This window comes from Parasteatoda tepidariorum, chromosome 12, assembly GCF_982258835.1.
Source record: "Parasteatoda tepidariorum strain Cologne lab strain chromosome 12, Ptep-v5.0, whole genome shotgun sequence".
Taxonomy (NCBI): domain Eukaryota; kingdom Metazoa; phylum Arthropoda; class Arachnida; order Araneae; family Theridiidae; genus Parasteatoda; species Parasteatoda tepidariorum.
This window is the reverse complement of record NC_141766.1, coordinates 65,341,740-65,366,633: the sequence shown is the minus strand read 5'-3', so window position 1 is coordinate 65,366,633 and position 24,894 is coordinate 65,341,740. Positions and strand designations below refer to the sequence as shown.

Sequence of the window (24,894 nt, the reverse complement as noted above, 5' to 3'; positions counted from 1 at the left end):
ATTGAGATTCAGTATGATTCAAATTTGTAGGCAAAATTCATTGAAGTGGGTGTGCCTGAATTTTACGAATATTTAACGCAAGGTTTGAAAATACTCGAAAATTCGCATATGAAATGAGGCAAAATTCATTGAAGTGGGTGTGCCTGAATTTTACGAATATTTACCGCAAGGTTTGAAAATACTCGAAAATTCGCATATGAAATGATTTAGTATTGTAGAATTATATTAATTAAGTACTTATCAGTGAGAGCAATTATTTTCTGTTATGAATGGAAATAAGTCTCTTGTCCGAAACCGTATTAATAACGCTGATATTGGGTCAATTTTTAAGGTAGTCTCGGCCAATAAAATTTCTCCCCAAAGTAGAAAAGATAGTAGCAGGGAAGAGATGTCAAGTATCAAGACGTAAACAATAATTTAATTTTATATATGTTAATTACAATGTACTATTCAAAATAAAAATATTTGTTTCTATGAACATTGATTTCTTTTGCAGCCCACCTAAAGTTAAGCATTGTTTATTTGGCCCAAGTTAGCTTTTGAGTTTGACACTCCTGATTTACATAGTCTTAAGCAATCAAATAATTTTCAGATTTAAAAAAAAATGTATGTTTAATTGTCTTTAAGAATAGATCAGCCATTTATGTGAAATTCGGGGAAGTTACAAGGGCACTTAAATCAGAGATGCCAACTATTACGGATTTACCGTAATTATTATGGTTTTTATGACAACATTACGCTATTACGGGCTACTCCTCCAAATTACGGAAAAATAATTTTTAACTCATCCAAAAGTTTAATTCTATAATTTCTCCCTTTAAGAATCATTCTCATTGAATCGTATTGGTCGATGAGGACGGTGATCCGAAATGCGTTTTTGGATGCAGTGAGAATGCTCCTTATAAATATGGTGCTTCTAGCTCTCGCATCAATGACGTCACGCTTTCGATCCGTCATGTCAACAGCACAGAAATAAGCCGTACTTACTGTCAGCGTAAACAAACTATCGTTTATGTCACGCTATTTTTTAACGAAGATTTAATGAGCAAGAAAGCCAGTATATGTGAATAATCTAGCACTCAATACAATGGAACGTCAAGCAAAAAAAGCAAAGGCAGGGCTGCCATTGGCGACTAAAAAGGCTACTAAAGCGACTTTTAAAGCAATAGCAACTAGGGCGACTATTTTAGTAGAAATATGAGTAAAAACAACTAATTTGCAATGAGTTGCATAAAATCGGCGACCTTTTAAGCCAATTAGCGACTAAAATTAAGAACAACTTCTTGAGTTTCCCTCTTCCCCCACTTTTTTTTTTGTCGCACGTTTTCGTTTCATCCAAACTTTATTTTTCCTCACTGATGTCGAAAGCAAGACAGACATGTTTAACCAATTAGACTTATGGAATTGGAATTTGTCTTCTCTTGGAATTGGAATTTGTCTCACTTTGTCTTGTCTTATAGAAAAAACAAAAGCATTAACAAACAAAGTGTTTCTAAAGGAAATTTTCTGATGCTGAGATAACAGCTGCAAAGCAAAGTACTAAATTAGATTTACATATAACAGATAAATAAAAAAAAATTTATTGAAGTTTCAGTTTTTTATTTTGTGTTCTATTATACAAGCATGTATTTATGTACCTTTTTAGGTCAATCTTTAACTCAAATTTTATCTTTTTTTAAGCAGAACAGTTTTAGAATATGAATTATTAAAATAATTATATAATGAATTAATTCTTATTAAATTTTAATTTATAGTACCATCAAAATAAACATTATATCTTTAATATTAAAATTATGAGGTAAAACTTTATTATTACTGAGGATTACTGAAAATCATTATAAGTTATGTGTGATTATTACTGAAATCATAATTTGCAAGTTGGCATCTCTGACTTAAATTTTAATTTCATAAGAAAATCATAGCACAGTTAAATATTAAGAAATGTGATTGTTATTGCAGCATTTTCTTGTCATTGTTTTTGCAAGTTTTTTCTTTAACAACCAATTTGAAGAAATAATAATAGCAGTTATTTTTTAAATTATGCTGAGTTAAAAATATACAAGATTTACATACTTAATTCTTTTATACTTAAATTTTTTGATACCGAACCTAAAAATTTAAAAAAAATTTTCAATACCTACTCAATACTAATGTTTCCTATAGCTTGTTCCTGTATATATCCCTCACAGCCAATAAATGCCCATAATCTTGCTCGTGTCTCTCTAAAGGTCTTCGCCACCCACTGGGGAGCAATAGTGCCATGGTTGAGAACTTATTTAAACATTAGAATCAAAATAATACAGACCATTAGTACTTTTTCAGTAGAAAATTCTCTCATTAATACTATTTTATAGAGAAATACAATTTTTAGCACCTACCAAATAACTCCCTGCCTTTTATAACTATATCCAGCAATATGTTTTCTAAAGAACCAGAAATAAGATTTTGCTTAGGTTTTTGAAAATTTGCAATTTACTATGTAGCTTAGGAAAATTTGCACTTCTCCCAAATTAGTGTTTAATATGTCACCAATTGCTAACAACACAAGAATTTTCTACAGCTTTACAGATCTACAATCTACAATGAAAAGGCTACAATGTCAAAAAGCCAAGTTTCTTTATATCATTACACATATTGCCAATATATGTAATGATATAAATTTACACAATGTAGACTCTTTTCCAAAACATTTTTTCATATTTCATTAATAATAAAAAGAATTACTAGATACATTAGAATAAAAGAATTACTAGAAGTATATTTTTTTAAAAATTTAATCTATAGCCACTTTCATACTGATAAGCTATCACTAAAAGAAAATTCTTGCCCTACTCTTGAAGACATAACTGAACCTTAATTGCTACTGAATGATCATTTGAGAAACTACTGTTTGTTTGTCACCCAAACTTTCACTTAAACAAACGGGTCAAGTTAACCCCATTTGACTGTTTATTAAGAAATTAAAGTACTGAAGACAACTTGTGTGTTTATTACGATTAAATGTATATGTTATTTTTAATCTCATTTAGGCTTGCTGACTTAATTATTTGTAATTTTTATATTGTACATAGTAGAAAAACATAGTACCATATATATATATATATATATATATATATATATATATAAACTTGCTCTTCACATCTGTTTATCTGTTTTATTTTTTAGGAATTCTAGTTCAGTGCAACAACCTAGTTCAGCAAACAGTTGGATAGATTTCTAAATATTTTTTGAGAATATATCTTGATAGATTTGAAAATTATCTTGTATTGCATTATTAAGTTATGCATGAAAATGCCTTTGTTTTTTTTCTATTTTCATTGATGCTCCTTAACTGTAAATCTGTGTGTTATCTAAAATCATTGTTAGATATTGGTATTTATAAAATTAGTAAATTCTATGGAATAAAGTTCTAAAGTGTTGTTATATTAGTTTTATTATTAGTTATTATTTATTTATTTTTTATTTTATTTTTGCATTTAGTTTCCATATTTATATTTCTTTTGTTTTGATTTAAATATTATTAAAATATTCTCCATAAATTTATTAAAATATTCTCCATAAATTTATTGAAATTAGACATCTTTCTGTTAAGTTTCCAGCTTTAAGTCTCAGAAGAAAAAAACATGCAAGATAGTTTATAATTTTCAAATGAAAAAAAAAATATTGTGAAATATTGTTTTTACTTTCTCTGTTTGTTTTTTCTAATAAGAATTTTTTTTAAAATTATTTAATACTAATTTGAAAATTTAATTATTACTTCTTGTGCTTTCAAAAAAACAATTTTGCGCATGCTGTTCTAAGAATGTTTTTTCTGTCAAAGTTAATGTTTCCTAAATTTTAATTTAATTGAATCAATGTATAGAATAAATCTAATGTAGACATAGAAAAATGTTTGTCGTGTTGTAATGCTATAATCATTCCATTTTTGAGTGTACTTAATTTTGTATTTTAATTACTAATTTAGTACAATTCATTGTATATGATCTTTATAGGAAAATGCTATTTGATTCTCATTTTATTAAATGTATAGTTTTAATTAAAAATTTATTCAATAACTAATTTAAGGAAAATGCATAACTTTTCATTGAAAAACATGACAAAAAATATTATAACATATACTTAACAGAATATTATTACATTTACATGTGTTTTTTCTTTATTATCATTGCAAAGTTGTGTAGAATCACTACTGTTATTTAAAAGTTTTCCTTTCAGCACAAATCTCTGTTGTTTGACCTATAAATTCTGTAATTTACATAAGGGAAGGGAGTTCTATTTTAGTTTAATAATCTGCCTCAAAAGGCTTTTACGTGAGAGGAAACTTCATTTCCCTCTCAATTGACACAAGTCATAATAGAAATTTTTTTAACACAAACACACTGTAGCACACTTTGCATATTAACTTTGCCTATATTATTTTAAAAAATTTCTTTAAAAAGTATAGGTATTAGTATATTCATGATTTTCTGTTATCTTTATACAAGATCTAAGTTAATAAATTATATATTATACAGTTACTAAGTTAAATAATTTAGAAATTCTTTGTATTTATTTGAGCTATCCAAGTTGTACAACAATTTATTTGACTTAATTTGTACATTGATGTGCATGATTAAATTACCACAATCCAGTTCAGAAATCAACCCAATCTGGCTAGGCTAATCAACTAAACTGACAACAACAAAAAGTTGTTTTTTTTTTGCTATGGGGGAGAAAAAATAAAATATTACTTCTAACATGCAATTCAATAATTACAAAAATAATTTTTGTTATTTCATTTATTTATTTTTGCAATAGTTTTAATTTCTTTCTTGCTTCCAAGCATTTAAATATTAACTCAAATGCTGTAATTGTCTTTTTTATCATTCAAAAGTTTTCCTAGTTACCGTGCATTTAAGAACTTATTATTTACAATATTTAACTTATATATATATATTATGTAATGTTAAATTAAATCTAATCTTTAAATAAATATAAGATCAAACTCATTTAAAAAATTTTCCCCTAAAAGCAGAATAATATTAATTTTACTGAGAATAAAATAATGTGAGGCATTAGTAGTCTGGGAAATGAGTCACTTGCTTGTTACAAAGTTCTGCTCTTTTTCTCCAGAAATATATAAATATCTAAGCCCTTTTTTTCCATATCTAAACACTAAGGATGTAAGTTCTCCAGGATCTGATAAATAAAACTCTAATTCATAGTTTGTGTATTTTTATAATCATTGGCTACACTCCAAATTAAAATGTTATTGCTGTTAATAAAGCATTACATATGTATGTATTAAGACTATTTGGAGGATGAAAGTGTTTGATGAATAATTTTACCAGCAATAAATTAATATAAATTATATAGAATGGTATAATTGATTCAATTTTATTCCTTTGTTTTATGTTTAAATCTAGTATTTGGAGTTTCATTAATAATAATGTCGATTCAGTACTAGTATATATAGTTTTGCTTTTTCAAAGTGTTATCTCTCATATCAAAATTGCTATTTTTGTGGAATAAAATATGTTAAGCAATAAAATTGATTTAAAAAAGTTAATTAAGAGTTTTTTTTTTGTTATGTATTTTGAGTTTTATTTGTTTAAATTTAGTATTTCATTAATAAATGACTATTAGTTATTACTTTTGTATTTAGTATGGTTATAACTGAAGACTAACTTTGAAATTACAGCATTATAATTTTTCTTGTTAAACTTTGTAACATATTTCACATTTCAACTTGTAAAGTATTATCAATCTTTGTTTTAGTTGAATTATTTGCAGCAAAAAAAAAATTAAATCATATAATTTTAAGGTATCCTCGGTGCTAAAAGAAAACTACTACCGATATCAGAGTCTTACATTTTGATGCAATTAAACAATTTTTTTAACAAATCTATTTGTCAAAGGAATGTATGATAATTTGTATTATCATCATAAAGAGAAGGAAACAGCTTCAAGGAACGGAATGTTGGCGGAAAATATGCAGAAAAAATTAAAGAGTAAAATGAATGTGATGTAAAAAATTAGAATACAACATGGCAAAGCACAAATACTGTAGTTTGAGCCATGGTGGCTCAGGTGATAGAGGGTTTGTCTCCCAGTGAGGTGGTCCTGGTTCAAATCCCAGTGATGGCTGGTTCATACGAATTCTGCTCCCGACTCGTACCCACCACAGGGCTGCCGCAAAATGTCTTCGTTGTAGACAGATGATGGGTTAGAGTCATATTATCGTCTGGCTAAGTGTGTTATGTTTGTGTGGTTTTGATCTCCATGTAACGCAAAAGTGCGGTAATTCCATCCAAAATTCCTCCACGAAAGGCAAATATGTCCCAATGCTTGATTCAGCAGTTCTCTTGTATTCTGGGTTGGGTTCAAAATTGATTTGGCTGTTCAACGCCAGTTATGAAATAAAATAAAAAATCAAACAAGTTTGTGCCGCAGTGTCTTAGGGAACAGAGCGTTTACCGAATTAAATGAATTAGGTTCGAATCCCCACGGTAGCTGGTTGATTCAAATTCTGCTCCTGGTTTGGCCCAATCATAGTTCTGCCGTAAAAATATCCTCAGTCTTAGGCGTTTATGGGATAAAATTCCTCTGCAGTCGGGCTAACCATGACAGATTTACATGGTTTTCCTCTCCAAGAAACGCAAATGCGGATAAGTTCCATTAAAGTCATTCACGAAGGCCTCTTTTATCCCAATACTTGATCCAGGAGTAACCTTGTCTTTCGGGTTGGGTTCAATATTTCTAGGCTACAGAGTTGAACATTGACAGTCATAAACTCATAATCCCATCAGCTGTTCAACGCTGGTTATGTAAAAAAATTTTTAAAAGCCCCTGAAGTTGCTTTTTTTTATTGGGTGTTTTTTAAAAGTGCTTAATTTTTCCTTTTTCAAAATGAGAATTTTCCTATACCATGTTGATTTTCGCTACAAATTATGCAGTATGTATGTATTAGTATGCAGTATGTAAATGTATTTCAGAACAAAATGAATGAACAGATTAATCAAAGTAATGTTCATCGCTGGCTACTACTTTTTCCCACCTCTCAGGCAATTTGCGAATTCCATCTCCAAAAAATGTCTAGTCTTTTGAGGCGATCCAAGTTAGGAATCAATTTACGATTTCTGCAAAAGAAGTGAAACGGTGATTAGCAAAATCATGCTGCATCCGTCTGAACAACCTGTAATCAGAAGTAGCAATGTCCGGCGAATACGGTGGGTGTGGTAAAATATCCCACTTGAGCGTTTCCAAATAATTTTTTGTGACATGAGGCCGACAGTTATCATGCGGAAGATTAACTTTGTCATGTCTGTGCTCGTATTTCTGCCGTTTTTCTCGTAATGCACGGCGTAAACGAATCAATTGTAGCCTATTCCGATCGCCCGTAATGGAATCGCCAGATTGTAGCAGCTCATAGTATGCAACACCGTTCTACGTTATTGAAACGTCGAAACCATTCCCTGCATGATTTATCAGTTGGAGCATTGTCACCATAAACTTCTACAAGCATTCGATGCTCTTCAGCTGCACTTTTCTTAAAATTAAAGCAGAAACATAAAACCTCCCACAAATGCTGCTTAGTTACCACACAAGTTGACATATTCAACAAATGAAAAAACAGGGTTTTTGTATGAAACTCAAAGCGATATAAGCTGAATATATAATTGATAGATGTCTAACCTCTGAAACCAGCTGTCACTATGAAACATTCATAACAGCCAGAGCCATCTTTTGAAAACGGACCGAACTAATTTGTACTCCCAATACTTGTTTGTTTTTTATTATTCTGGAATTGTTTTTCATGAATCATCTCGTTTCTAATCGATCAGCAATTAAATTCTCGCGGATGATTTCTGGGAGGGTTTTTTAGCCCTCTTTCTTGCACCCATTGCTAGTATGCCCTAGTTAATTAGCATTTTGAAGTTAACACATATGTATTGTAGTGGCAGATACACTACGGTGGAAGTGTTGTGGGAAGGGTTGTTATCGACCATGTCAACCTTCATCTATGAAAAGGTACCCAACATAGAATCAAGTTAACATGTCTTATATACTAGTGAATTGGAGTTGTATTTTCGTAGTGGTAGATACACTACAGTACTTTCCCAGCAGAATTTTATCTGGTATAGAATTCGATGAACGGATACCACTAGTTGATTCATTGCTGTTTTGTGAGAAGCTGGGAGAGCTGTATTGAGATCACCGTACTTTTGAGTACTGATTGTGAGAACTGTATTAAGTTCACGTTTGTGGTTGCTTTCGTGTTGCCTTTAGCAGTCGACTGTATACATTGTGTGTGATCGAAACTGAGTAGCAACTGTGCGAGGAGGTGCCGCCGTCACAAGTAGCAAGTCAATTGTTCAATGTTGACTATCCATCGAAGTAGGTGTGTTTTAGATCGAAGTGGGAGTTTCTGTCAAGGTATGCGTGTTCACATCACGTCCGGGTTATCTATGTCGGGAGTGTCATATCGCCATTGTCAACTTTCATTTATGAAAAGGTACCCCAACATAAAATCTACAGGGTGCGTAGCGTTTTTAAAAAGTGCTTATTTTTGGTTTACGTTTTTTAAAAGCCCTTAAAGGTGCTTTTTTTATACGGTGTTTGTAAAAAGTGCTTAATTTTCTATCTTTTAAAAGAGATTTTTTCTTTGCTGTATCGATTGTTGTTCTAAATTACAAAAAAAATGCATTGTTTTCACAATTTTCTCTGCAATATTTATCAGAAACTAGTTATATCATCATGATTATGTCAAGTTTTTGAAAATGTTACTGTATTTTATTGATTTTATGTTTATAAATTAAGTACTTTTAACAATAGAAAAAATAATTTTTATTACTGCACAGATCTTAATTATGAATTTTTTTTTTTAGAAGGTGATTAAAAATATTTTTTGAGTGCTTGAAAAGTACTTAAAAGGTGTTTATTTTTTGATTGTAAAACTGGCTACGCACCCTGATCTAGTTAGCATGTCTTATATACTAGTGAATTGGATTTGTAGTTGTAGTAACACTACACCTTCATCTAGCTGTTGCCATATTGGTACTTTCCGTTTGATAACGTGTAAAAAAAATCATGATCACCAAAAATCAAACAATTTGATAAAATGTTATGCTTTCAATTCAAGATAAAATGAAATTCTATAAGAAATTAAAATTATGTTAATTTCAAAAACTACAAATACAGGAAAAAAGGATGTATGAAAGCTTTATTCAAGGATTATATTTAGATTACCAACCACTGTAAAATTTTTCTTCCGATACATCAGATTTTTTTTTGTAGTCTACAGTGTGTTGAATCCATTTCCTGAAAGAAAAAAAAAAAGCCTTTTCAAAAAGCTTCAAAAACAATTTTTAAAAATTCTGTACTGCTTATCCTTTGGAATGAGCTCAAGTGCTGAATTGGTATATTGTCTTTTTTTATTGAAACAATGTTTTCAATGACACGGCAAATTAAGTTTCCAATTACAGGGAAACTTTGTTGTAGGTGAAACATTTTTTTATTTCAGTTAGAATACTTTGGTAAGTTTGATTGTTCTTAACTTGTGTGATTTACCAAAGAATAAATATTAACTAAACGTAACAAGAAGTAAAGATTGACCAAGAAACTTTTCAGCGATAAAAAGTTTCAATTATAAGTTGCATCAGAAAATCTCTTCACAATTTTAAGTGTGTGAAATCATTTAAATATTTTATTACTTGGTTATAAAATAGCGTGCTCCACCTAAATGAAAGGAATATAACATTTTTCTCTAAGCTAATGTTTTTAATAGCATATTGAACATTTGTCTCAATTCATAGGTATGTATTTTGCTCTGCTTATCTTGCTATGAATATATTAAAAGAATTAAGTGATCTAGCTGCGAAGTGTATTAGCTCGAAATCATAGTATTTGCCATTTTCGTGTAGTTCTATTTTAATTGAATTTGCGCTTTTTATCTAATGAGTTTTCGAATTCTGACCTTAATCGATCGAGGGCGTTAGAAGTAGAAAATCATTTATGCATAAAATAGGAAATCACAAGGGTTGAAAAAGAAAAATATGAGAGAAGTGAAAAGAATCCTTACTTACATGATACATATTGGGCTTTTACATAAAACCTTCGGTTTTCTTTCTGAAGTTTCGACTTCATAATTATTCCATCCAGTTAAGAACTCTCCTAAAATTAGTGAATAAGTATTATGTCAACTTAAATATTATTCCTATATTTCTTATTTATTACCGATTAAAACAAATATTTCTTGAATCTTGAATATCTAAAGAAATGCTATTTGAATGGATTCGTCACATAAATTTATATGAACAAGATATTTATTTTACGAAAACTAATATTTTGTAAATAATTAACGGATCCGTTCAAAAAGAAAACTCTTTCAATTTTGAAGTTTTCTATCCGTCGTTGAACAATCAGCCCAAGTTTGGGTTTACGACTACTAATGCTCAACTCCGTAGCCTTGCAATTTTGAACCAATCCGGAAGACAAGGAAACTCCTGGATCAGTACCCCCAGAGATATTGATTTGTTATGGGAACATGGAGGACTTTGCGACTCGACAGATTTAACGTGCATCAGCACCATTTACTACACAGGGAGTCTTTGGCCAGCCTGGGATCGAACTCTTGGACATTGGCCCAGTGCCCTACCAATCAGACTATCTCGGCCTAATTTTGAAGTTTTATATCTGTCTTTGAACAGCCGACCCAATTTTGGGTTTACGACTACTAATGTTCAATTCCGTATCCTTGTAATTTTGAACCAATCCAGAAGACAAGGAAAGTCCTGGATCAGTACCCCCCCCCCTGAGGTATAGATTTGTTATGGGAACATTGAGGACTTAGCGACTCGACAGATTTTGCGTGCACCAGTCACCATTTACTACACGGGGAGTCTTTGGCCGGCCTGGGATCGAACCCACGAACTCTTGGATATGGGCCCAGTGCCCTACCAGCCAGACTATTCCGGCCTAATTTTGAAGTTGAGAAAAAAACATATCTAACATTATCTAGATTAACATGGCTAGAGACGAATCATGTAAACAAGTGACTGGACGGTATTGCCCGCCAAACTCTCTGTAGCTTGGAGGAAGGGGGTTCGAATCCCGCCCCAGAATGGATCTTCGTGCTGCCTCTTTCTGATTTGTTCTATCTGTCTTTCTACTTGATAAAAGGCTTTCAAGCTATTCTTGTCCCGCATTGGACAGATCGTTCCTAGACACGGTTCCTAACAGATCACCGAAGTGAAGCGTCAGTGTGCGGATCGGTGACCACTTGGATCAGTCTACGTAGGGACCGAGGATGTGCGGTTGAGTCCTCGTTAAACTGTTCTACCGTAAAGTGCTCGACTTCGCGTGCAGATCGTCGGGATACCGAAGTGGAGGTGCTATCCCCTCCGCAAAGGATCAAAATTGTGATGGCATGTCTTCGGATCATCGTCAGGGATTTCCCAGACCGTCGCCGATAGGCCATTGTGCAGCTCTAGTGCGACGTAAATGAACTACTACTACTACAAGTCATACTTAACGTTACAAATAAACGTAAACAAGCAAAAAAGTAGTTCCTAATAAAACACAACACTTTCTGGCATGCGTTCTTCATAGTGCAATATTTTATTACTTGATTAAATAAATGTAAGTATGGAGCCTTAGAACACCGCTAGTGCTAAGAAACTTCTGCAAACAAAATACGCTTATTGAAATTTGAGATAGCTGAGAAATGAAACTGTATGTACAGAACTTTATTTACCGGTTCACAATGCATATAATATAGCACCAAATGATATGTTATGTCAACTATAAATTAATCTGAGAATTGGCGGTTTTCAATGTTTAATAACATTTTTCGTTTTTGCTAAATGGTACAGAAAAAAAAACAGGTAAGCCAGATAAAGTGAAAGAAGCACTTTTTTTTAAAACTTTTATAAGAAATTACTGCATTGATATTTTAAAATGATTTATACTTTTGTCTGAAGATCTATATATATAGGATGTTGTTATTCAACTGCCGACAATTGGAATACGAAAGTGCTGAAGTTTGTCATAAAATTTAAAATTTGGAAAAAAAATGTTTATTTGGAAATCGATACGAACTACAGAGTATGTGCTAAATTTTTGATTTTCAAATTCATGACTTTCCATAAGTAATTTTTCATGACTTAACGAAGTTACTGTTTTCTCCTACAATAACACAATAATAAATTTAAGAAAACATTATAATAACCTTAATTGAAATGATAGGTGTAACCAAAACTTTTATACTCTGCATCTTCATATTTATAGATTTTAAATTTAAAAAGTTGAGTAAAGAAAGTGTTGAAGCAATAAAATAGCTGGAAAAAAAAATACAAAAGCAAATAATTTTTTTTCTTCTGCGGAACTATATTCTAAAGATACTTTTCTTGTTCTTCGGAAAGGATAGAAATACTCCTATTTTTCTTTTCTCATTTCGGAATAAAAAATATTCGCCAATGACTGGCTTGCTTCAGCTAGAATTTTAAATTGATAAAATAATAAATAACAAAAATTGTGAAATCACAGAAGTTTAAAAGATAATTCGCTCTAGAAATGATGTTTTTTTATTTAATTAGGAAATTATATTAAATGTTGAATGTAAACAGAAATTAAATGTTAAAAGTAGATAAATGTTTAAAATTCCATACTGGTCATCCTTGGAGAATTTTTGATACACTTAGATTAGATGTACATTTTGAAAATAAATGTCTATCGCTTTAAATCTACATTATAGATCGAAAATCAAATACTTTGCTTGGATTAAATGCATGTGAAAAATTAGGTATCATTACCAGATAAAAACTGTAGACAAAAAAAAAAAAACCTAAATTAATACATTTTATTTTGGTACTGCTTAAAAAAGGGAAAAAATTCTACAAATACCATTTTTACAGGCTTGTCAAACTATTTTTAGAATTACCTTCTCAGAATTTTCCTAATTTTCTTTTTAATTTTTTTTTTTCATATCTTTCTTACCACTAGAAAAAATATTTTTTAATGTTTATGCGGAAATTCTGTAGTAGTTCGAGGGTGTGTTAGTGACCAATTGAATGTCTTTTTTTTCTAATTTACTAAGATATTATTTCCTAAAAGAGAATTTGTGAAATACTATTGAAATGCACATTACAAAAAAAATCTCTCTAACAGTTTGTATTGTTTTTGTAATTGAGCAAGCAATTCCTGAAATATAATCCCAAAATGCCCTTTCGATTTTTCTTTTATATGCTTTTTTGTCAAACTTAGTTTATAACACCGTTTGGTTTCCTCTTATTATTGCAATTCCTTTAAATTTGATTCAGTTCACATTGTAAAAGCTGCGATATAATAACCGTCCAATTTAGGTGCTGAACATCAAAAAAGAATTGCTTGAACCAACAAGTCAACATCAAATGAGCGTTCATATATACTTTAAGTGGTGCAGTTAGATATGAATTAATATTTCCGTAAATTATCTTCACCTTCGAAAACTAAAATTTTAGCGAGAGTTTAAAAACTATTTGACGACAATTTTAGATAAATTATACAATCAAGCACGAAATAGTGGGAATCGTTTCTCACTATCTGAAAAACATTTCCCCTTCAGTGGATTGATCATAAAGACATGGTTCCCAGTAGAACACCGAAGTCAAGCATCACTGGCTGCGGTCAGTAAGCGGGAGGGGAACCACTATGATCAGCCTACGTAGGGACCGAGGATGTGCGGCATTGGTCCTCGTTAAACTGTTCTACCGTGAAGTTCTTGACTTCGCTCGCAGGTCGTCGGGGTACTAAAGCAGGGGAGTAATCCCCTCTGCAGAGGATGAAAAATGTGATGCCATGCTTCGGATCATCCTCAGGGATGTTTCCCAGACCGTCGCCAATAACCCATTGTGCAGCTCTAGTGCGACGTAAATAAAGAACTTACCTGAAAAACATTTATAAATCTATGGAAGTTCATTGCTACAAAAGGTTTTAGTGATATAATAAAGAGTTCCTAATTTATACATATCTGTGAATTATAATAAGGAATTATATAATGTTCAATTTTTATCTGACTCTATTCTATCAAGCCCAATTTGAATTAGTCTTCTCTCGGTTAGTGTGTGTGAATTACAAACCAGCTTTATTTTATGAATTAGTATTTGTCCTAAATTGTTTTTACTCTAAATTGTATAGTAAAAATAATTTTGCTGACTCAGCTTGTATCAGTTCTAATAAAGACATTAGTTCCGTTTCAAGTGATGATTTTTTTTTCTGGACATTGCTTTCGTGTTTCTTTTATGAGCATATTTTTTAAGAATAAACTAACGATTGTAAATAAATTCGAAATGTGATAGCGCCAATTTACATAAATCACTTGGTACATTTTATTTCATTTTAAATAAGACCTTTTAAAAGTTAATTTCTGTTTTTACAAGGGTCCTATAAATTTTTCATTGTGGTAGTAAATTTACGTTGTAGGAATTTAGAATTGTAAAACTCTTTTCATAGTTTAGAGTTCTGAACACGAAGGGATCATCTGAATAATAGATCCAGCCATCCTTATCCTGAAATCTAGGACTTTGCCCCGTGATGATTAAGTTCAAAAAAGCAGGAAATTCCTAGCTCTTAAATTTTAATAATAACAATAAGTTAACATAATTTGAATGAAGAGCAGGTTTTGAGAGCTGGAATTTTAAAATATGAATTTATTGAAGTCTTATAACTTTGAAACTATTCAAACGATTTTGCTGATGATTATGCTTTAATTGTTATATATATATATATATATATATATATATATATATATATATATATATATATATAAATTTTTTTTTTCTTGGTACTTACTAACACTGCAGTCGACTGCATCTTCTCCGGTCAGTTGACAATTCAATCTTTTCTTTTCATTTAGAACACCAGACACTAAAAATAAATGCTTTTTTTTATTTATTATGAAATGATAATCATTATTCACTGTGAAAACAGTGCTTTTTCAATTTGATCTGCTCTCTCATTTTGATGTTAAAGCAAAAGCACTGTGGGGAGGAATATTTTTCTTTAAGTTAGCACCAAACAGAGCTTTCATATAAACTTTAAAGGGTGTTGTTTGATCTTAACACCAATTATGTAAGATGCTTACACCGAGATCACGCGTATTCACACCACTTGTAAACTATTTTTATCTTAAAACATGCCAATTTTGGCGTACTTGAATAACGTTAGTAAAGTGTTTACAAATAAATAAGGAATAGTGTGAAGTTTGTTGTTATTTTGCCACTGCTATGCATCGACAGAACTTTTAAGTTCCTCATTATAAATTGTAATTATGTTTTTAGTTGTAAATTAATTATAATTATATTTTAATTTTTAAATATCTGCCAATTGTATTAAATAGTTTAATATTTAATTTCTATAAGATCCTAATTCGAATTCGTTTTAATATTCTCTCTGTGTATGTTTGATTTACACTAAATATATTCTAAGAATTAGTGTCCCTAAAATAACTGTTTGTACCGTAAATTAAATCTTAAAAATAACTTAACTGACTTTCACGTGTTTCGTATTATAAATGTTGGGATTACGGAACATCAAAACCACTTTTCATCAACTAGTGAAAAAGAGCATTCTTTTGGTTTGACTACACCAGAACTACATCCTTAATTCTTAGTGCAGTGAAACACCAAAAACTAGGAATTATCTCTAGTGTGTGAGATATACTAACGTTTTTTGCAGTTTAATAGCATAAAGTATTAATAGACTGTTTTTATCTGTGTGGGAGAGAAGTTATGGACAGTGTCAACCTTCATCTATGAAAATGTACCCCATCATAGAATCGGGTTAACATGTCTTATGCAGTTTTTTTGTAATGGTAGACATCACATCTGTAACTAACTATCTACTTTCCGTTGCTCGGGAATTCTTGGAACTGCATGCGCAACTCTTTTTTTAACCACTTATATCGTTTTAATCTTGTTCCATAAACCAACTTTTGTATTTGGTTTTTATATTTGATACTAAATTCTTGATCGCTATTGTTCATCAACCATCAGGAATGTGTTCTTTCTCAGTAATTTCCCTATCTCCTATTACCGATAAAGCGGCAAGAATATCAAGATATCGAAGTGGATTGATAGTCGTTCCTAGAGCGCAGATTTCAAACTTTTTTTTTTCTTTTAATGGCAGCCACTTGGAACTATTGTCCATTAGCCACAGAAAGTGCCAGAACTGCTAACTCTCTTTCCGTTACCCAGTGGGCACCTGTGGCGAAACCACGGAGGTGGAGCAGCGTCGCCCACGTCGCACTACCACAACCCGTTTATAGGGTGGGTCACATTCACACACAAAGAGAAAGGACATAGAACACAGAGAGAAAGAAACATCCATGCCTTGCCCGGGATTCGAACCCAGAACCTTTCTGATGTAAGGACAGTTCCCTGCCCCCTACGCAGGCCGGTCGGCAGATTTCAAACTTGTCAATTGAAATTCCATAAAAATTGAACAACGTATTAATATTCGCTTATCTAGTTTGAATTTTATACTTTTAACAGCTGAATTTGCCTTCTTTCCCTCGAAATAAGCATTTTATGAAACAGAATATCACATAAAAAAAGAGGAATGCGAAGTGAAAATTTACATTTTTTTTTTAATTTCATGTGCATAAATATTAACAATGAGTGCCTAAATTTAAACAACCCAAAAATGAAGTTTTGTTTTGAATAATATGAACATGCTATCTCCAAAAAAAAAAAAAAAAAATTGATAATAAAGGGAATTTTGTTTCCTTTCTAAGATTGTATTTTATCGAAAAATGCGGAAAAACAACTAACTGTTTGATAACTATGTGATAACTTATGCAAATGTAATAATTCGAAATTTAAAAAAAAAAACTAAATGTTGTTTTCTCTTTGTGTGCGAAAAGTTAGTAATTTTAAGTTTTTGTAAATTTCGTGCATAAAGCAAAAATGAGCTATAATGCTGAGCTGTTGTAACTTTTCCAAATAGATCTTTTGTTAAAAAAGCTACTCTTCAGAATCGATATTTTTCGCTATTTTCATAATTAGTCTATGCTGACTAGTTTCAACAGTTATAAATAACAATTAGGAATTTACAACAGTCAGCATAATATTCGTTGAGTAAAAAATCCCTTTTTAGCCTGACTATATTCAGAGTTAAGTATATTCTGAAAGGAACCATAAAATTGTATGTGAAGGTCTGAGATTTTTAATCAATGGTTAAGAGTGCAGCTCATGAAAGGTTTTGTTGTAAAGAAGATGTGTGTAATAAGAAAAGAAATCCAGATAAAGAAGAAGATTTTCCTGAAGGATCATTTACTGAACATTTCCTTTTGTCCATTTTGCAGATTTTTTAGGTTAAATGAAATTATTTCTTTTAACATGCAATTATAGTTGTTAAAATGCTTATTAAATATGGTAATTTTTTTATGCATTTATGAGTAGCTACTTTAAATGAATGAATAGAATCTACTAAACATCTTTCCTTATAATTAATAGTCAACAAAATTTTAACCAAAGTAGTATTTTATTTGTTATTGAATAATAACCATTTTGAATTATAAGTAAAGCAAAATCTACGTTTCAAAGAATTAAAAAAAATTACAAAAATTTTGAAATTCAATGCATAGCGTCTTCAATTTTTTCCTAAACAATCTGTCGAAACATTCATATTTCTTTTGACAACCTGCAATTACTACCAATCACTTGAAAAATAAATTTTTCTTCTATAACATTATTTCTTTTGTTTTAATATTTTGATGCTTGAAAGTAAAGCAATATATTTTTTAACAATTTTGTTTTTAGATGATTATTCAGCTAAAAGTAATTTTTCTTAAAATGCTTCCTATATTTTTTAGTGAAAAAGATGAAGTAATATATATATCTATCTATATATATATATAAAATTAGGAAAAACAATAAGTTTTATTTATTGTGCATAAGCTGCAAGTAAATAGAACTCATAAAATAAGTCAAAATGTAGAGAAAACAAGGGAAAAATTACAGAACGATGAAAAAAGGGGAAAGAAATAAAAATAAAAATAACAAGAAACCGGGGGGGGGAGAAAATTTTAAGAACAAAAACTCCCCTAATTACGCTTTTAGCTCAATTTACGCTTTTGTTTCCATTTTTTGCAATCTGACAACTTGTTACGAAAATACTTTAAATCATTCTTGAAAAAATTTCCCTTTCATGTAAGTTCATTTGAATTCGCTGCTCGCTTTATAAATTTAATTTCATGTTTCATTCTGTTTTTTCTTTATATTTTACTTTCTGTTTTTACGTGATATTTTTACTTACTTTATATTTTTACTGTGTTCTATTTTATTTGTTGTAATTTTTTTGTAAAGTTTTTGAGTACTTCTCACACTATTGTATTGATATATTTTGCTTTGGCTATATTGATGCAATATTAGAAAGCACTCTTTTTTGCGGATATAATCGTGTGAGCTGATGAAAAGATTATATCTTTTATTTTCCGGATTTTTTTAAATTTTCTTTTTTCCTCCCCGGTTTTTTGTTATTTTTATTTTTATAATTCTTTCTTTCCCCTTTTTTCATTGTTCTGTAATTTTTCCCATGTTTTCTCTACATTTCGAACTAAAATATAAAATCATTAAATTAATTGTATTTGTTTGTTAATTGATTGCTTTCTAAAGCTCTAGTCTAGCGAGAATGATTTGAATCACAATACAAGAATCATAAAAAACAGTAACCACATTTAGACAAAAAGTAACTTTTTATCTGTTAGTACAAAGCGACAAAAATTCTATAAACAATCTTTATATATAAAAGGGTGCATTTCCCTAGTTTTTAAGAAAAATTAAGATAAATAAATGTTGAGTTTTATATTTTAAAAATAAAAAGCAAGATTTCAACTAGAACTAGTCTACAAAATCTAGACAAAAACGAAATACCATATAAATTGATCATATATATGATTTTGATTGCTATATAAAAACTATTGATATCTGTTAAAAAATGTAGTTATAACAAATAATACAATCTACTACTTAATAAACTACGGCATCGGACCCCAAAACGTACTTTCTCTGAATAAACATACCTTTTTTTCCTTATCATCAAAATAAAGGCTGCTATCTGGAAAATATGGTTTCAGTAATTAAGTCAGGACCGCAGTTGGAAGTTTGGGCCTTAAATATTAATTTATCTTCTTTTTGTAAATTTAGCCTTCTCTCGGTAACTTTTTGCGCTCAATTATGAAACTCTATCTTCAGAAGATTTCCACATAAAAAATAATTTGCAATAATAATAATTTTTTTTCATTAAATAATTTTTATTACTTTGCTCATTATTATTTATTAATTACTATTTTATTAATGGTCAAAAAATAGTTCCATCGAAAGGTTTTTATTTATATTTTTATTTTAGTTTTTATATTTTTATTTTTAGGTCACTGTTCAATCGTACATTTTTAAATCAATTTAAGCTTTTTAAATTTTAAATGAAAATTTGAATGAAATTGGTCGAACAGATTTTGAGTTATAAAATGTCAAAAACATCGTATTTTTAATATTTCATTTTTAAACAACTGTTCGACCGATTTTGTTCAAATAATGAAACTACTGTGTGAATTAGATTCAGTAAATAGAGATTCAGTGAAGTAATAAAAATATAATTTCATAATAAATTAACTTAATTTAATGATTTAATATTTTATTTTTTAAGAAATAAATATTCTTTTTTATCATGCCAAAACTTTTAGAACTAAAAAAAGTTTTTTTTCTACCTTTACTTTAAGGAAAAAATATGCTTTATTTTGCATTATTTTATCTCGATTATTTTCTTTTCTGCAATTCTTAAAACAGGTCTGATTGAGCTAAGAAGAAAACTAATTAACAAAAATTTCCGGCACTAATTACCATTTCTGAAAATACCAAACAATTATCTGATAATTGATGGAATTTAAAGGAATTAGCAATCTTTAATCCTAAGACTAAGCTAATTAAAGATTTGTGTTAATCAGTTAATGTTATGTAAAAAAACAAACTTTTAGTTGTACTATTTTATAATATTTTTAGTGAGAATACAATTTAATGTGAGACATCCGATAAAATTTTCAAGGTTATTTTAAAATTTCTCATCAGTTTTGCGCCATCCAAATATTAATTAAGGGTCCTTCTTCATGATTAATACAAGATTTGGATCAATTTTATATTATTTGCAGAAATTGATTTTAATATGGTATAGAAAGGAAGAAATTGTCAAAAACTTATCAATTTTATGTTAAAACTTAAAATCGAAGAGATGGAATATTAAATTATATTTAAGAGCAAAATTAATGGATATTTATTTATTCAAATCCCGCTATAATGAAACTGGATATACTGAACACTCGGCTGTAGAGAACTACATTAGTGGCCGCTTCTGAACTTTCATTTAATTAGCGTTATTTTATACTCTTATAAGGGACAACTGAAAAATTAGTAATTCGCTTATAACGAAATATAATTTCTTTTAATAATTTTTTTTCTCATTTTTATAACTTTAAATTTGCAAGAGTTGCGATCGTAGTCAATCGAAAATCACTAATTTCCTCTATAGAATGTAAAAATTGATTTTCTTTTTAATATTTGACTTATTATGTAATAATTAGTTAGTAATTTATAAAAAAAACATTATGTACCATCATAATTACTATTTCCTACAATACTATTGTATGCAAAAAAATAATTTTTCAAAAAGATGGATATAGTGAACCACCGTTAATAGTGAACTCATTACTGAGTCCGTAGACAGTTCGGCAGTAACGGGGTTTGATTGTATATATACTTGAAAGAGTTACATGGGTAGACTCGATTCATCTGTTGTTCAGAAATTGTTCATTCATTTTGTTTTATGAAATAATCTATTTTTCTATAACTTAGAGTAAGAACATTCTATAACGTTTTCTATTTTTTTTTCCTCGCTTAAATACCAGTTTGGATCCACAATGCCTATCTATTTTTGACTTCGATTTTAATATCGATTACAAAAATATAGATATTGAGAGTGGATCTTGAACAAATGGGGGAATGGGTTAAATATTTTGAGCCTTTGAATTTTGAGAAGAATATTGCTATAATTTTTGTCTCTACCCGCAGTTAGGTTAAAAACAGCCTGCGTTTTTGCATAAATCCGGTTTTTGCATTAGAAAATTGGTTCCCCGTATGGCAAATAAAAGACATTCGTATGGCCCTAAAAAGTAAACTTTATTAAAGTATTTTGGCTAAAACATTTGACTCGTATATATAACTCAAGTATAGCCATTTTTCGGTATTTTTGTTTTTTACCAAATATAAATTTGGTAAAAAATAGTTATTTGAGTAAAATTGTTGGATAAATGACAAACTCCAAATGACAGTTGCTCTGCATATTTTTATTTTCATTTGATATCAAGTTCCGGGGCAAATTATTAGATGCAGTCTAAGATTCTTTTGCATCTTTTCTTTCGTTTCGGGCTCAATTCGTCCTGTGGGAAGAGTAGATATCGAGAATGTCAACCTTCATCTATGAAAAGGTACCCCACCATAGAATCGAGTTAACATGTCTTATATACTAGTGAATTGGAATTATATTTTTGTAGTGGTAGATAGATACACTACAGTTCCTTGACTCAATTTTCTTCTTGTCCCGCAGTGGTCTGATCGTTAAGACGCGGTTCCCAGCAGATCACCGAAGTCAAGCATCACTGGCTGTGGTCTGTGTGAGGGTGGGTGACCACTTGGATCAGTCTGCGTAGGGACCGAGGGTGTGTGATATAGGTCCTTGATAAACTGTACTACCGCAAAGTGCTCGACTTCGCGTGCAGGTCGTCGGACTACAGAAGCAGGGATGTTAATAATATCTCAATGTAATTAATAATAATTTCTGAAACTAAACAGATGGCGCTCTGCGCAGCAATGTGAAATCATATCATTAATTGTAATCAGTTTCCTCCATGCCACTGTATCATTACCATAATCCGTGTTTGTTATTAAATATATTTTATGTTAAAGGCGTTTTGTAATGATTAAACCCCGAGATCATTTCATCGTATTTAACAAGGGGTGCCATCCTCTTTGCAGAGGATTAAAACTGTGATGGCATGTCTTCGGATCATCCTCAGGGATGTTTCCCAGACAGTCACCAATAGCCCATTGTGCAGCTCTAGTGCGACGTAAATGAACTACAACAACAATTTTCTTTATGCGTCGTACGCTAGCCTCAGAAACCTTCAATCTTCGTGATATTTCGCGATTTGAAAATACTTTACTTCAGCTTTTTTACATAGTGAAAGATCGCCCTTTTTACACTTGATGAAAATGTTCCAATCGATTATTTATACGCTGCACACAAAATAAATAAATAACTGCTTATTATAAAACTGCGAAACAAGTACAGCGCATAAAGCTACAGAAACACGTCCGCAACTGACGCACTAAACGCGACTGAAACCGCTTTGTTCTCGTTTACGTTCGTGTATCAATTGGTCAATATTGCAATGCAATACTTTAAAAATAAATACAAATAGGAAGAACATAAAAAATATCCAAAATAAAAACCTATTACGAGTTTGTTTAAATAAGAAATAATGCATATAAACTCGTACAAAACATGTAATTATTAAAAAACTACAATGCTACTAATAATTTGATCGAATTATTATAATATACTAATATAAGGCTTGATATAATAAATATTCTATATTTATATAACATATCGTCTAATTACTGTACTTTAGTATATTAATGGTATAGTTTCCATTGCAGTATTTCTTAAGGTTGCAAAAAGAAAAAAAAAGTTTATAATCATAAACACAAAAGTATTATAAATGCTGTTTATCAAATAAGCAAAGAGATTATTTACACAATATTCTATTTAGTATTATTTTTTGTAAGAATAACTTAATATAAGAAATCTAATAAAAGAAAGAGAACTACCTGTAAAAAGAAAGAGAAGTGTATTTTAACAATAATTTAAATTATTATAAATACAATAATATTATGAATGCTGCTAATCAAATGAGGTATAAGATTTTTTTAAAAAATATTCAGCATTATATTATTATTATTTTCTTTTTCTTTTGAAAGAGTAAATATAGTTAAAGAAAGAGAATTACCTGTAAGAAGAAGAAAAAGAAAGAGACATGTACTGCCCAACATTGTTGAAATGAATGAGATTTGTTTCACTTTGAAAGCGATGCTAGCGACGCTCCATCCTGTTGATTTTTATTTCACACTTAGTTTATGAATGTCAATTAAAATATTTATAAGAAAAGCAAAATCGTGAATATTTTTAATTAATAATCATATTTTTAAAAATATCCACGTTATAAGATATTAAGAAACATGAAAAAATATTTTCTTTTAAAAAAAATGTTTAAATATGAGCGTTTTCTTTGAAAGTTACTTTACTGATAACAATTTGAATTAAACTCAACAAAAGTAACTGTATGAAGCTAAGAATAATTTAAAGAAGCGCAGTTTTTTGTCTCTATAATAATTACTTCAACTTTGATGTTCTAAGAAAAGACATGTTCTGATTAAAAATCTTTCAACAAAAATTTATTTTTACAAAAATGTATAAAAATGTCCTAGAAGTGCTGAACATGTGTCAAAAAGATATGTTGATCTGATCGATATTTTGAATAAACTTTATTTGTTGATTTTTTTTAGATTAAACCGATTTTCGCCATATTTTAATGGTTCTAGTGGATTTTAGTGTACTTTTTTTTTGTTTATTTATCTATTGTGGAGAGAGTTGTTATCAACCATGCCAACCTTCATCCATGAAAAGGTACCCACCATAGACTCGAATTAACATGTCTTATATATTAGTGAATTGGAATTGTATTTTTGTACTGGTAGACACCATGCAGTACTTCTCCACCAGAATAATAGCTGTAATAGAATTCGATGACTGATACCATTAGTTGATTCATTGCTGTTTCGCGAGAGGCTGGGAGAGTTGTATTAAGATCACCATACTTTTGAGTGCTGATCGTGAGAGCTGTATTAAGTTCACGGTCGTGGTCGCTCCTGTGTTGCCTTTAGCAGTCGAGTGAATAGGTCGTACGTTATGTGTGATCGAGACTGAGTAGCAACAGTGCGAGGAGGTGGATGATGTCACAGTCACAAATAGCAAGTCAACTGTTCAATGTGAACTATCCATCGAAGTAGGCGTGTTCAAATCGAAGTGGGAGTTTCTGTCAAGGTAGGCATGTCCACATCACGTCCTGGTCACCAATGTGGGGAGAGTTGAATTATATTTTTGTTCTGGTGGACACACTACATTTAAAATTATTTTTTTTTATTGTGCATTTGGTTTAGTCAGGGGTCTCTTTAAATTAGACTTTCTGGATCAAAAATCTACAAAAATTCTATTTGTAAGAAGACTCTGAATCATTCCAAAAACTGTATTTTTACAGAAGATACACTTTGTGCTTGGCAAACTTTATTTTTTCTTTAAACTTATTTTTTTTTTAAAAGTAAATTAATATTTCTTTACAAAATAAATTCTTTGAAAAAAATTGTAAACTATTTTTAAACAAGTTAACACAATTTTTCAAGTGTATTTTAGTTAATAAAATTATTTTGCCCAACAAAAGTTTAACATAGATTTATACGTAGCACTTTTTCTTATCAATTTTTTCTTTGAAAAAAAATGCAAAAAATCAACATATTTTTTTATTTCATTAATGAGAACAAGGAACTAAAACAAAACATAATACACAAGTTCTAAGCTGAAATTTTAATTTTTTTATGCGTAAAATATATTTAATTTACCATCAGTTTACTATCCCAAATTATCTCGGGCAATTAAAAAAAGTTAAATGTTAATCTTTGTATACGTTCATATCTTCATAATCTGAAAAATCATCGGCATTACTTTCATTTTTTTATTCTTTCTTCGATGTCAATTCATCAACCATCGTATATA

General features: G+C 30.0%; 2 protein-coding genes and 1 long non-coding RNA gene across 6 annotated transcripts in view; 2 read left to right on the top strand and 1 right to left on the bottom strand.

Annotated features, from left to right (window-relative positions):
* Positions 1-5,548, top strand: part of LOC107439760 (adaptin ear-binding coat-associated protein 1) — a 36,433-nt gene extending 30,885 nt beyond the window's left edge. The window contains exon 7 of the mRNA XM_016052451.4: positions 3,166-5,548. Coding sequence (XP_015907937.1) covers positions 3,166-3,220 — 55 coding nt within the window. The 3' untranslated portion in view covers positions 3,221-5,548. The remainder of the gene's footprint in view (positions 1-3,165) is intronic.
* A 13-nt stretch (positions 5,549-5,561) lies between these two features.
* Positions 5,562-23,149, bottom strand: LOC147801130 (uncharacterized). Its single transcript, XR_015430802.1, has 4 exons — positions 23,075-23,149; positions 14,809-14,883; positions 10,065-10,152; positions 5,562-9,300 (listed from the first exon to the last, which is right to left on the bottom strand). It is a non-coding gene; the product is annotated as an uncharacterized LOC147801130 (long non-coding RNA).
* iav (transient receptor potential cation channel subfamily V iav) overlaps positions 11,505-24,894 on the top strand; it is an 81,637-nt gene continuing 68,247 nt past the window's right edge. Inside the window, exon 1 of one of the 4 annotated variants that reach the window (XM_087155865.1) lies at positions 11,505-11,864. In XM_087155865.1, coding sequence (XP_087011991.1) covers positions 11,844-11,864 — 21 coding nt within the window. In that variant the 5' untranslated portion in view covers positions 11,505-11,843. Of the gene's footprint in view, positions 11,865-11,964; positions 12,085-24,894 lie in introns of those variants that run through there. The other 3 variants (XM_087155868.1, XM_087155866.1, XM_087155867.1) reach the window with 3 other exon arrangements.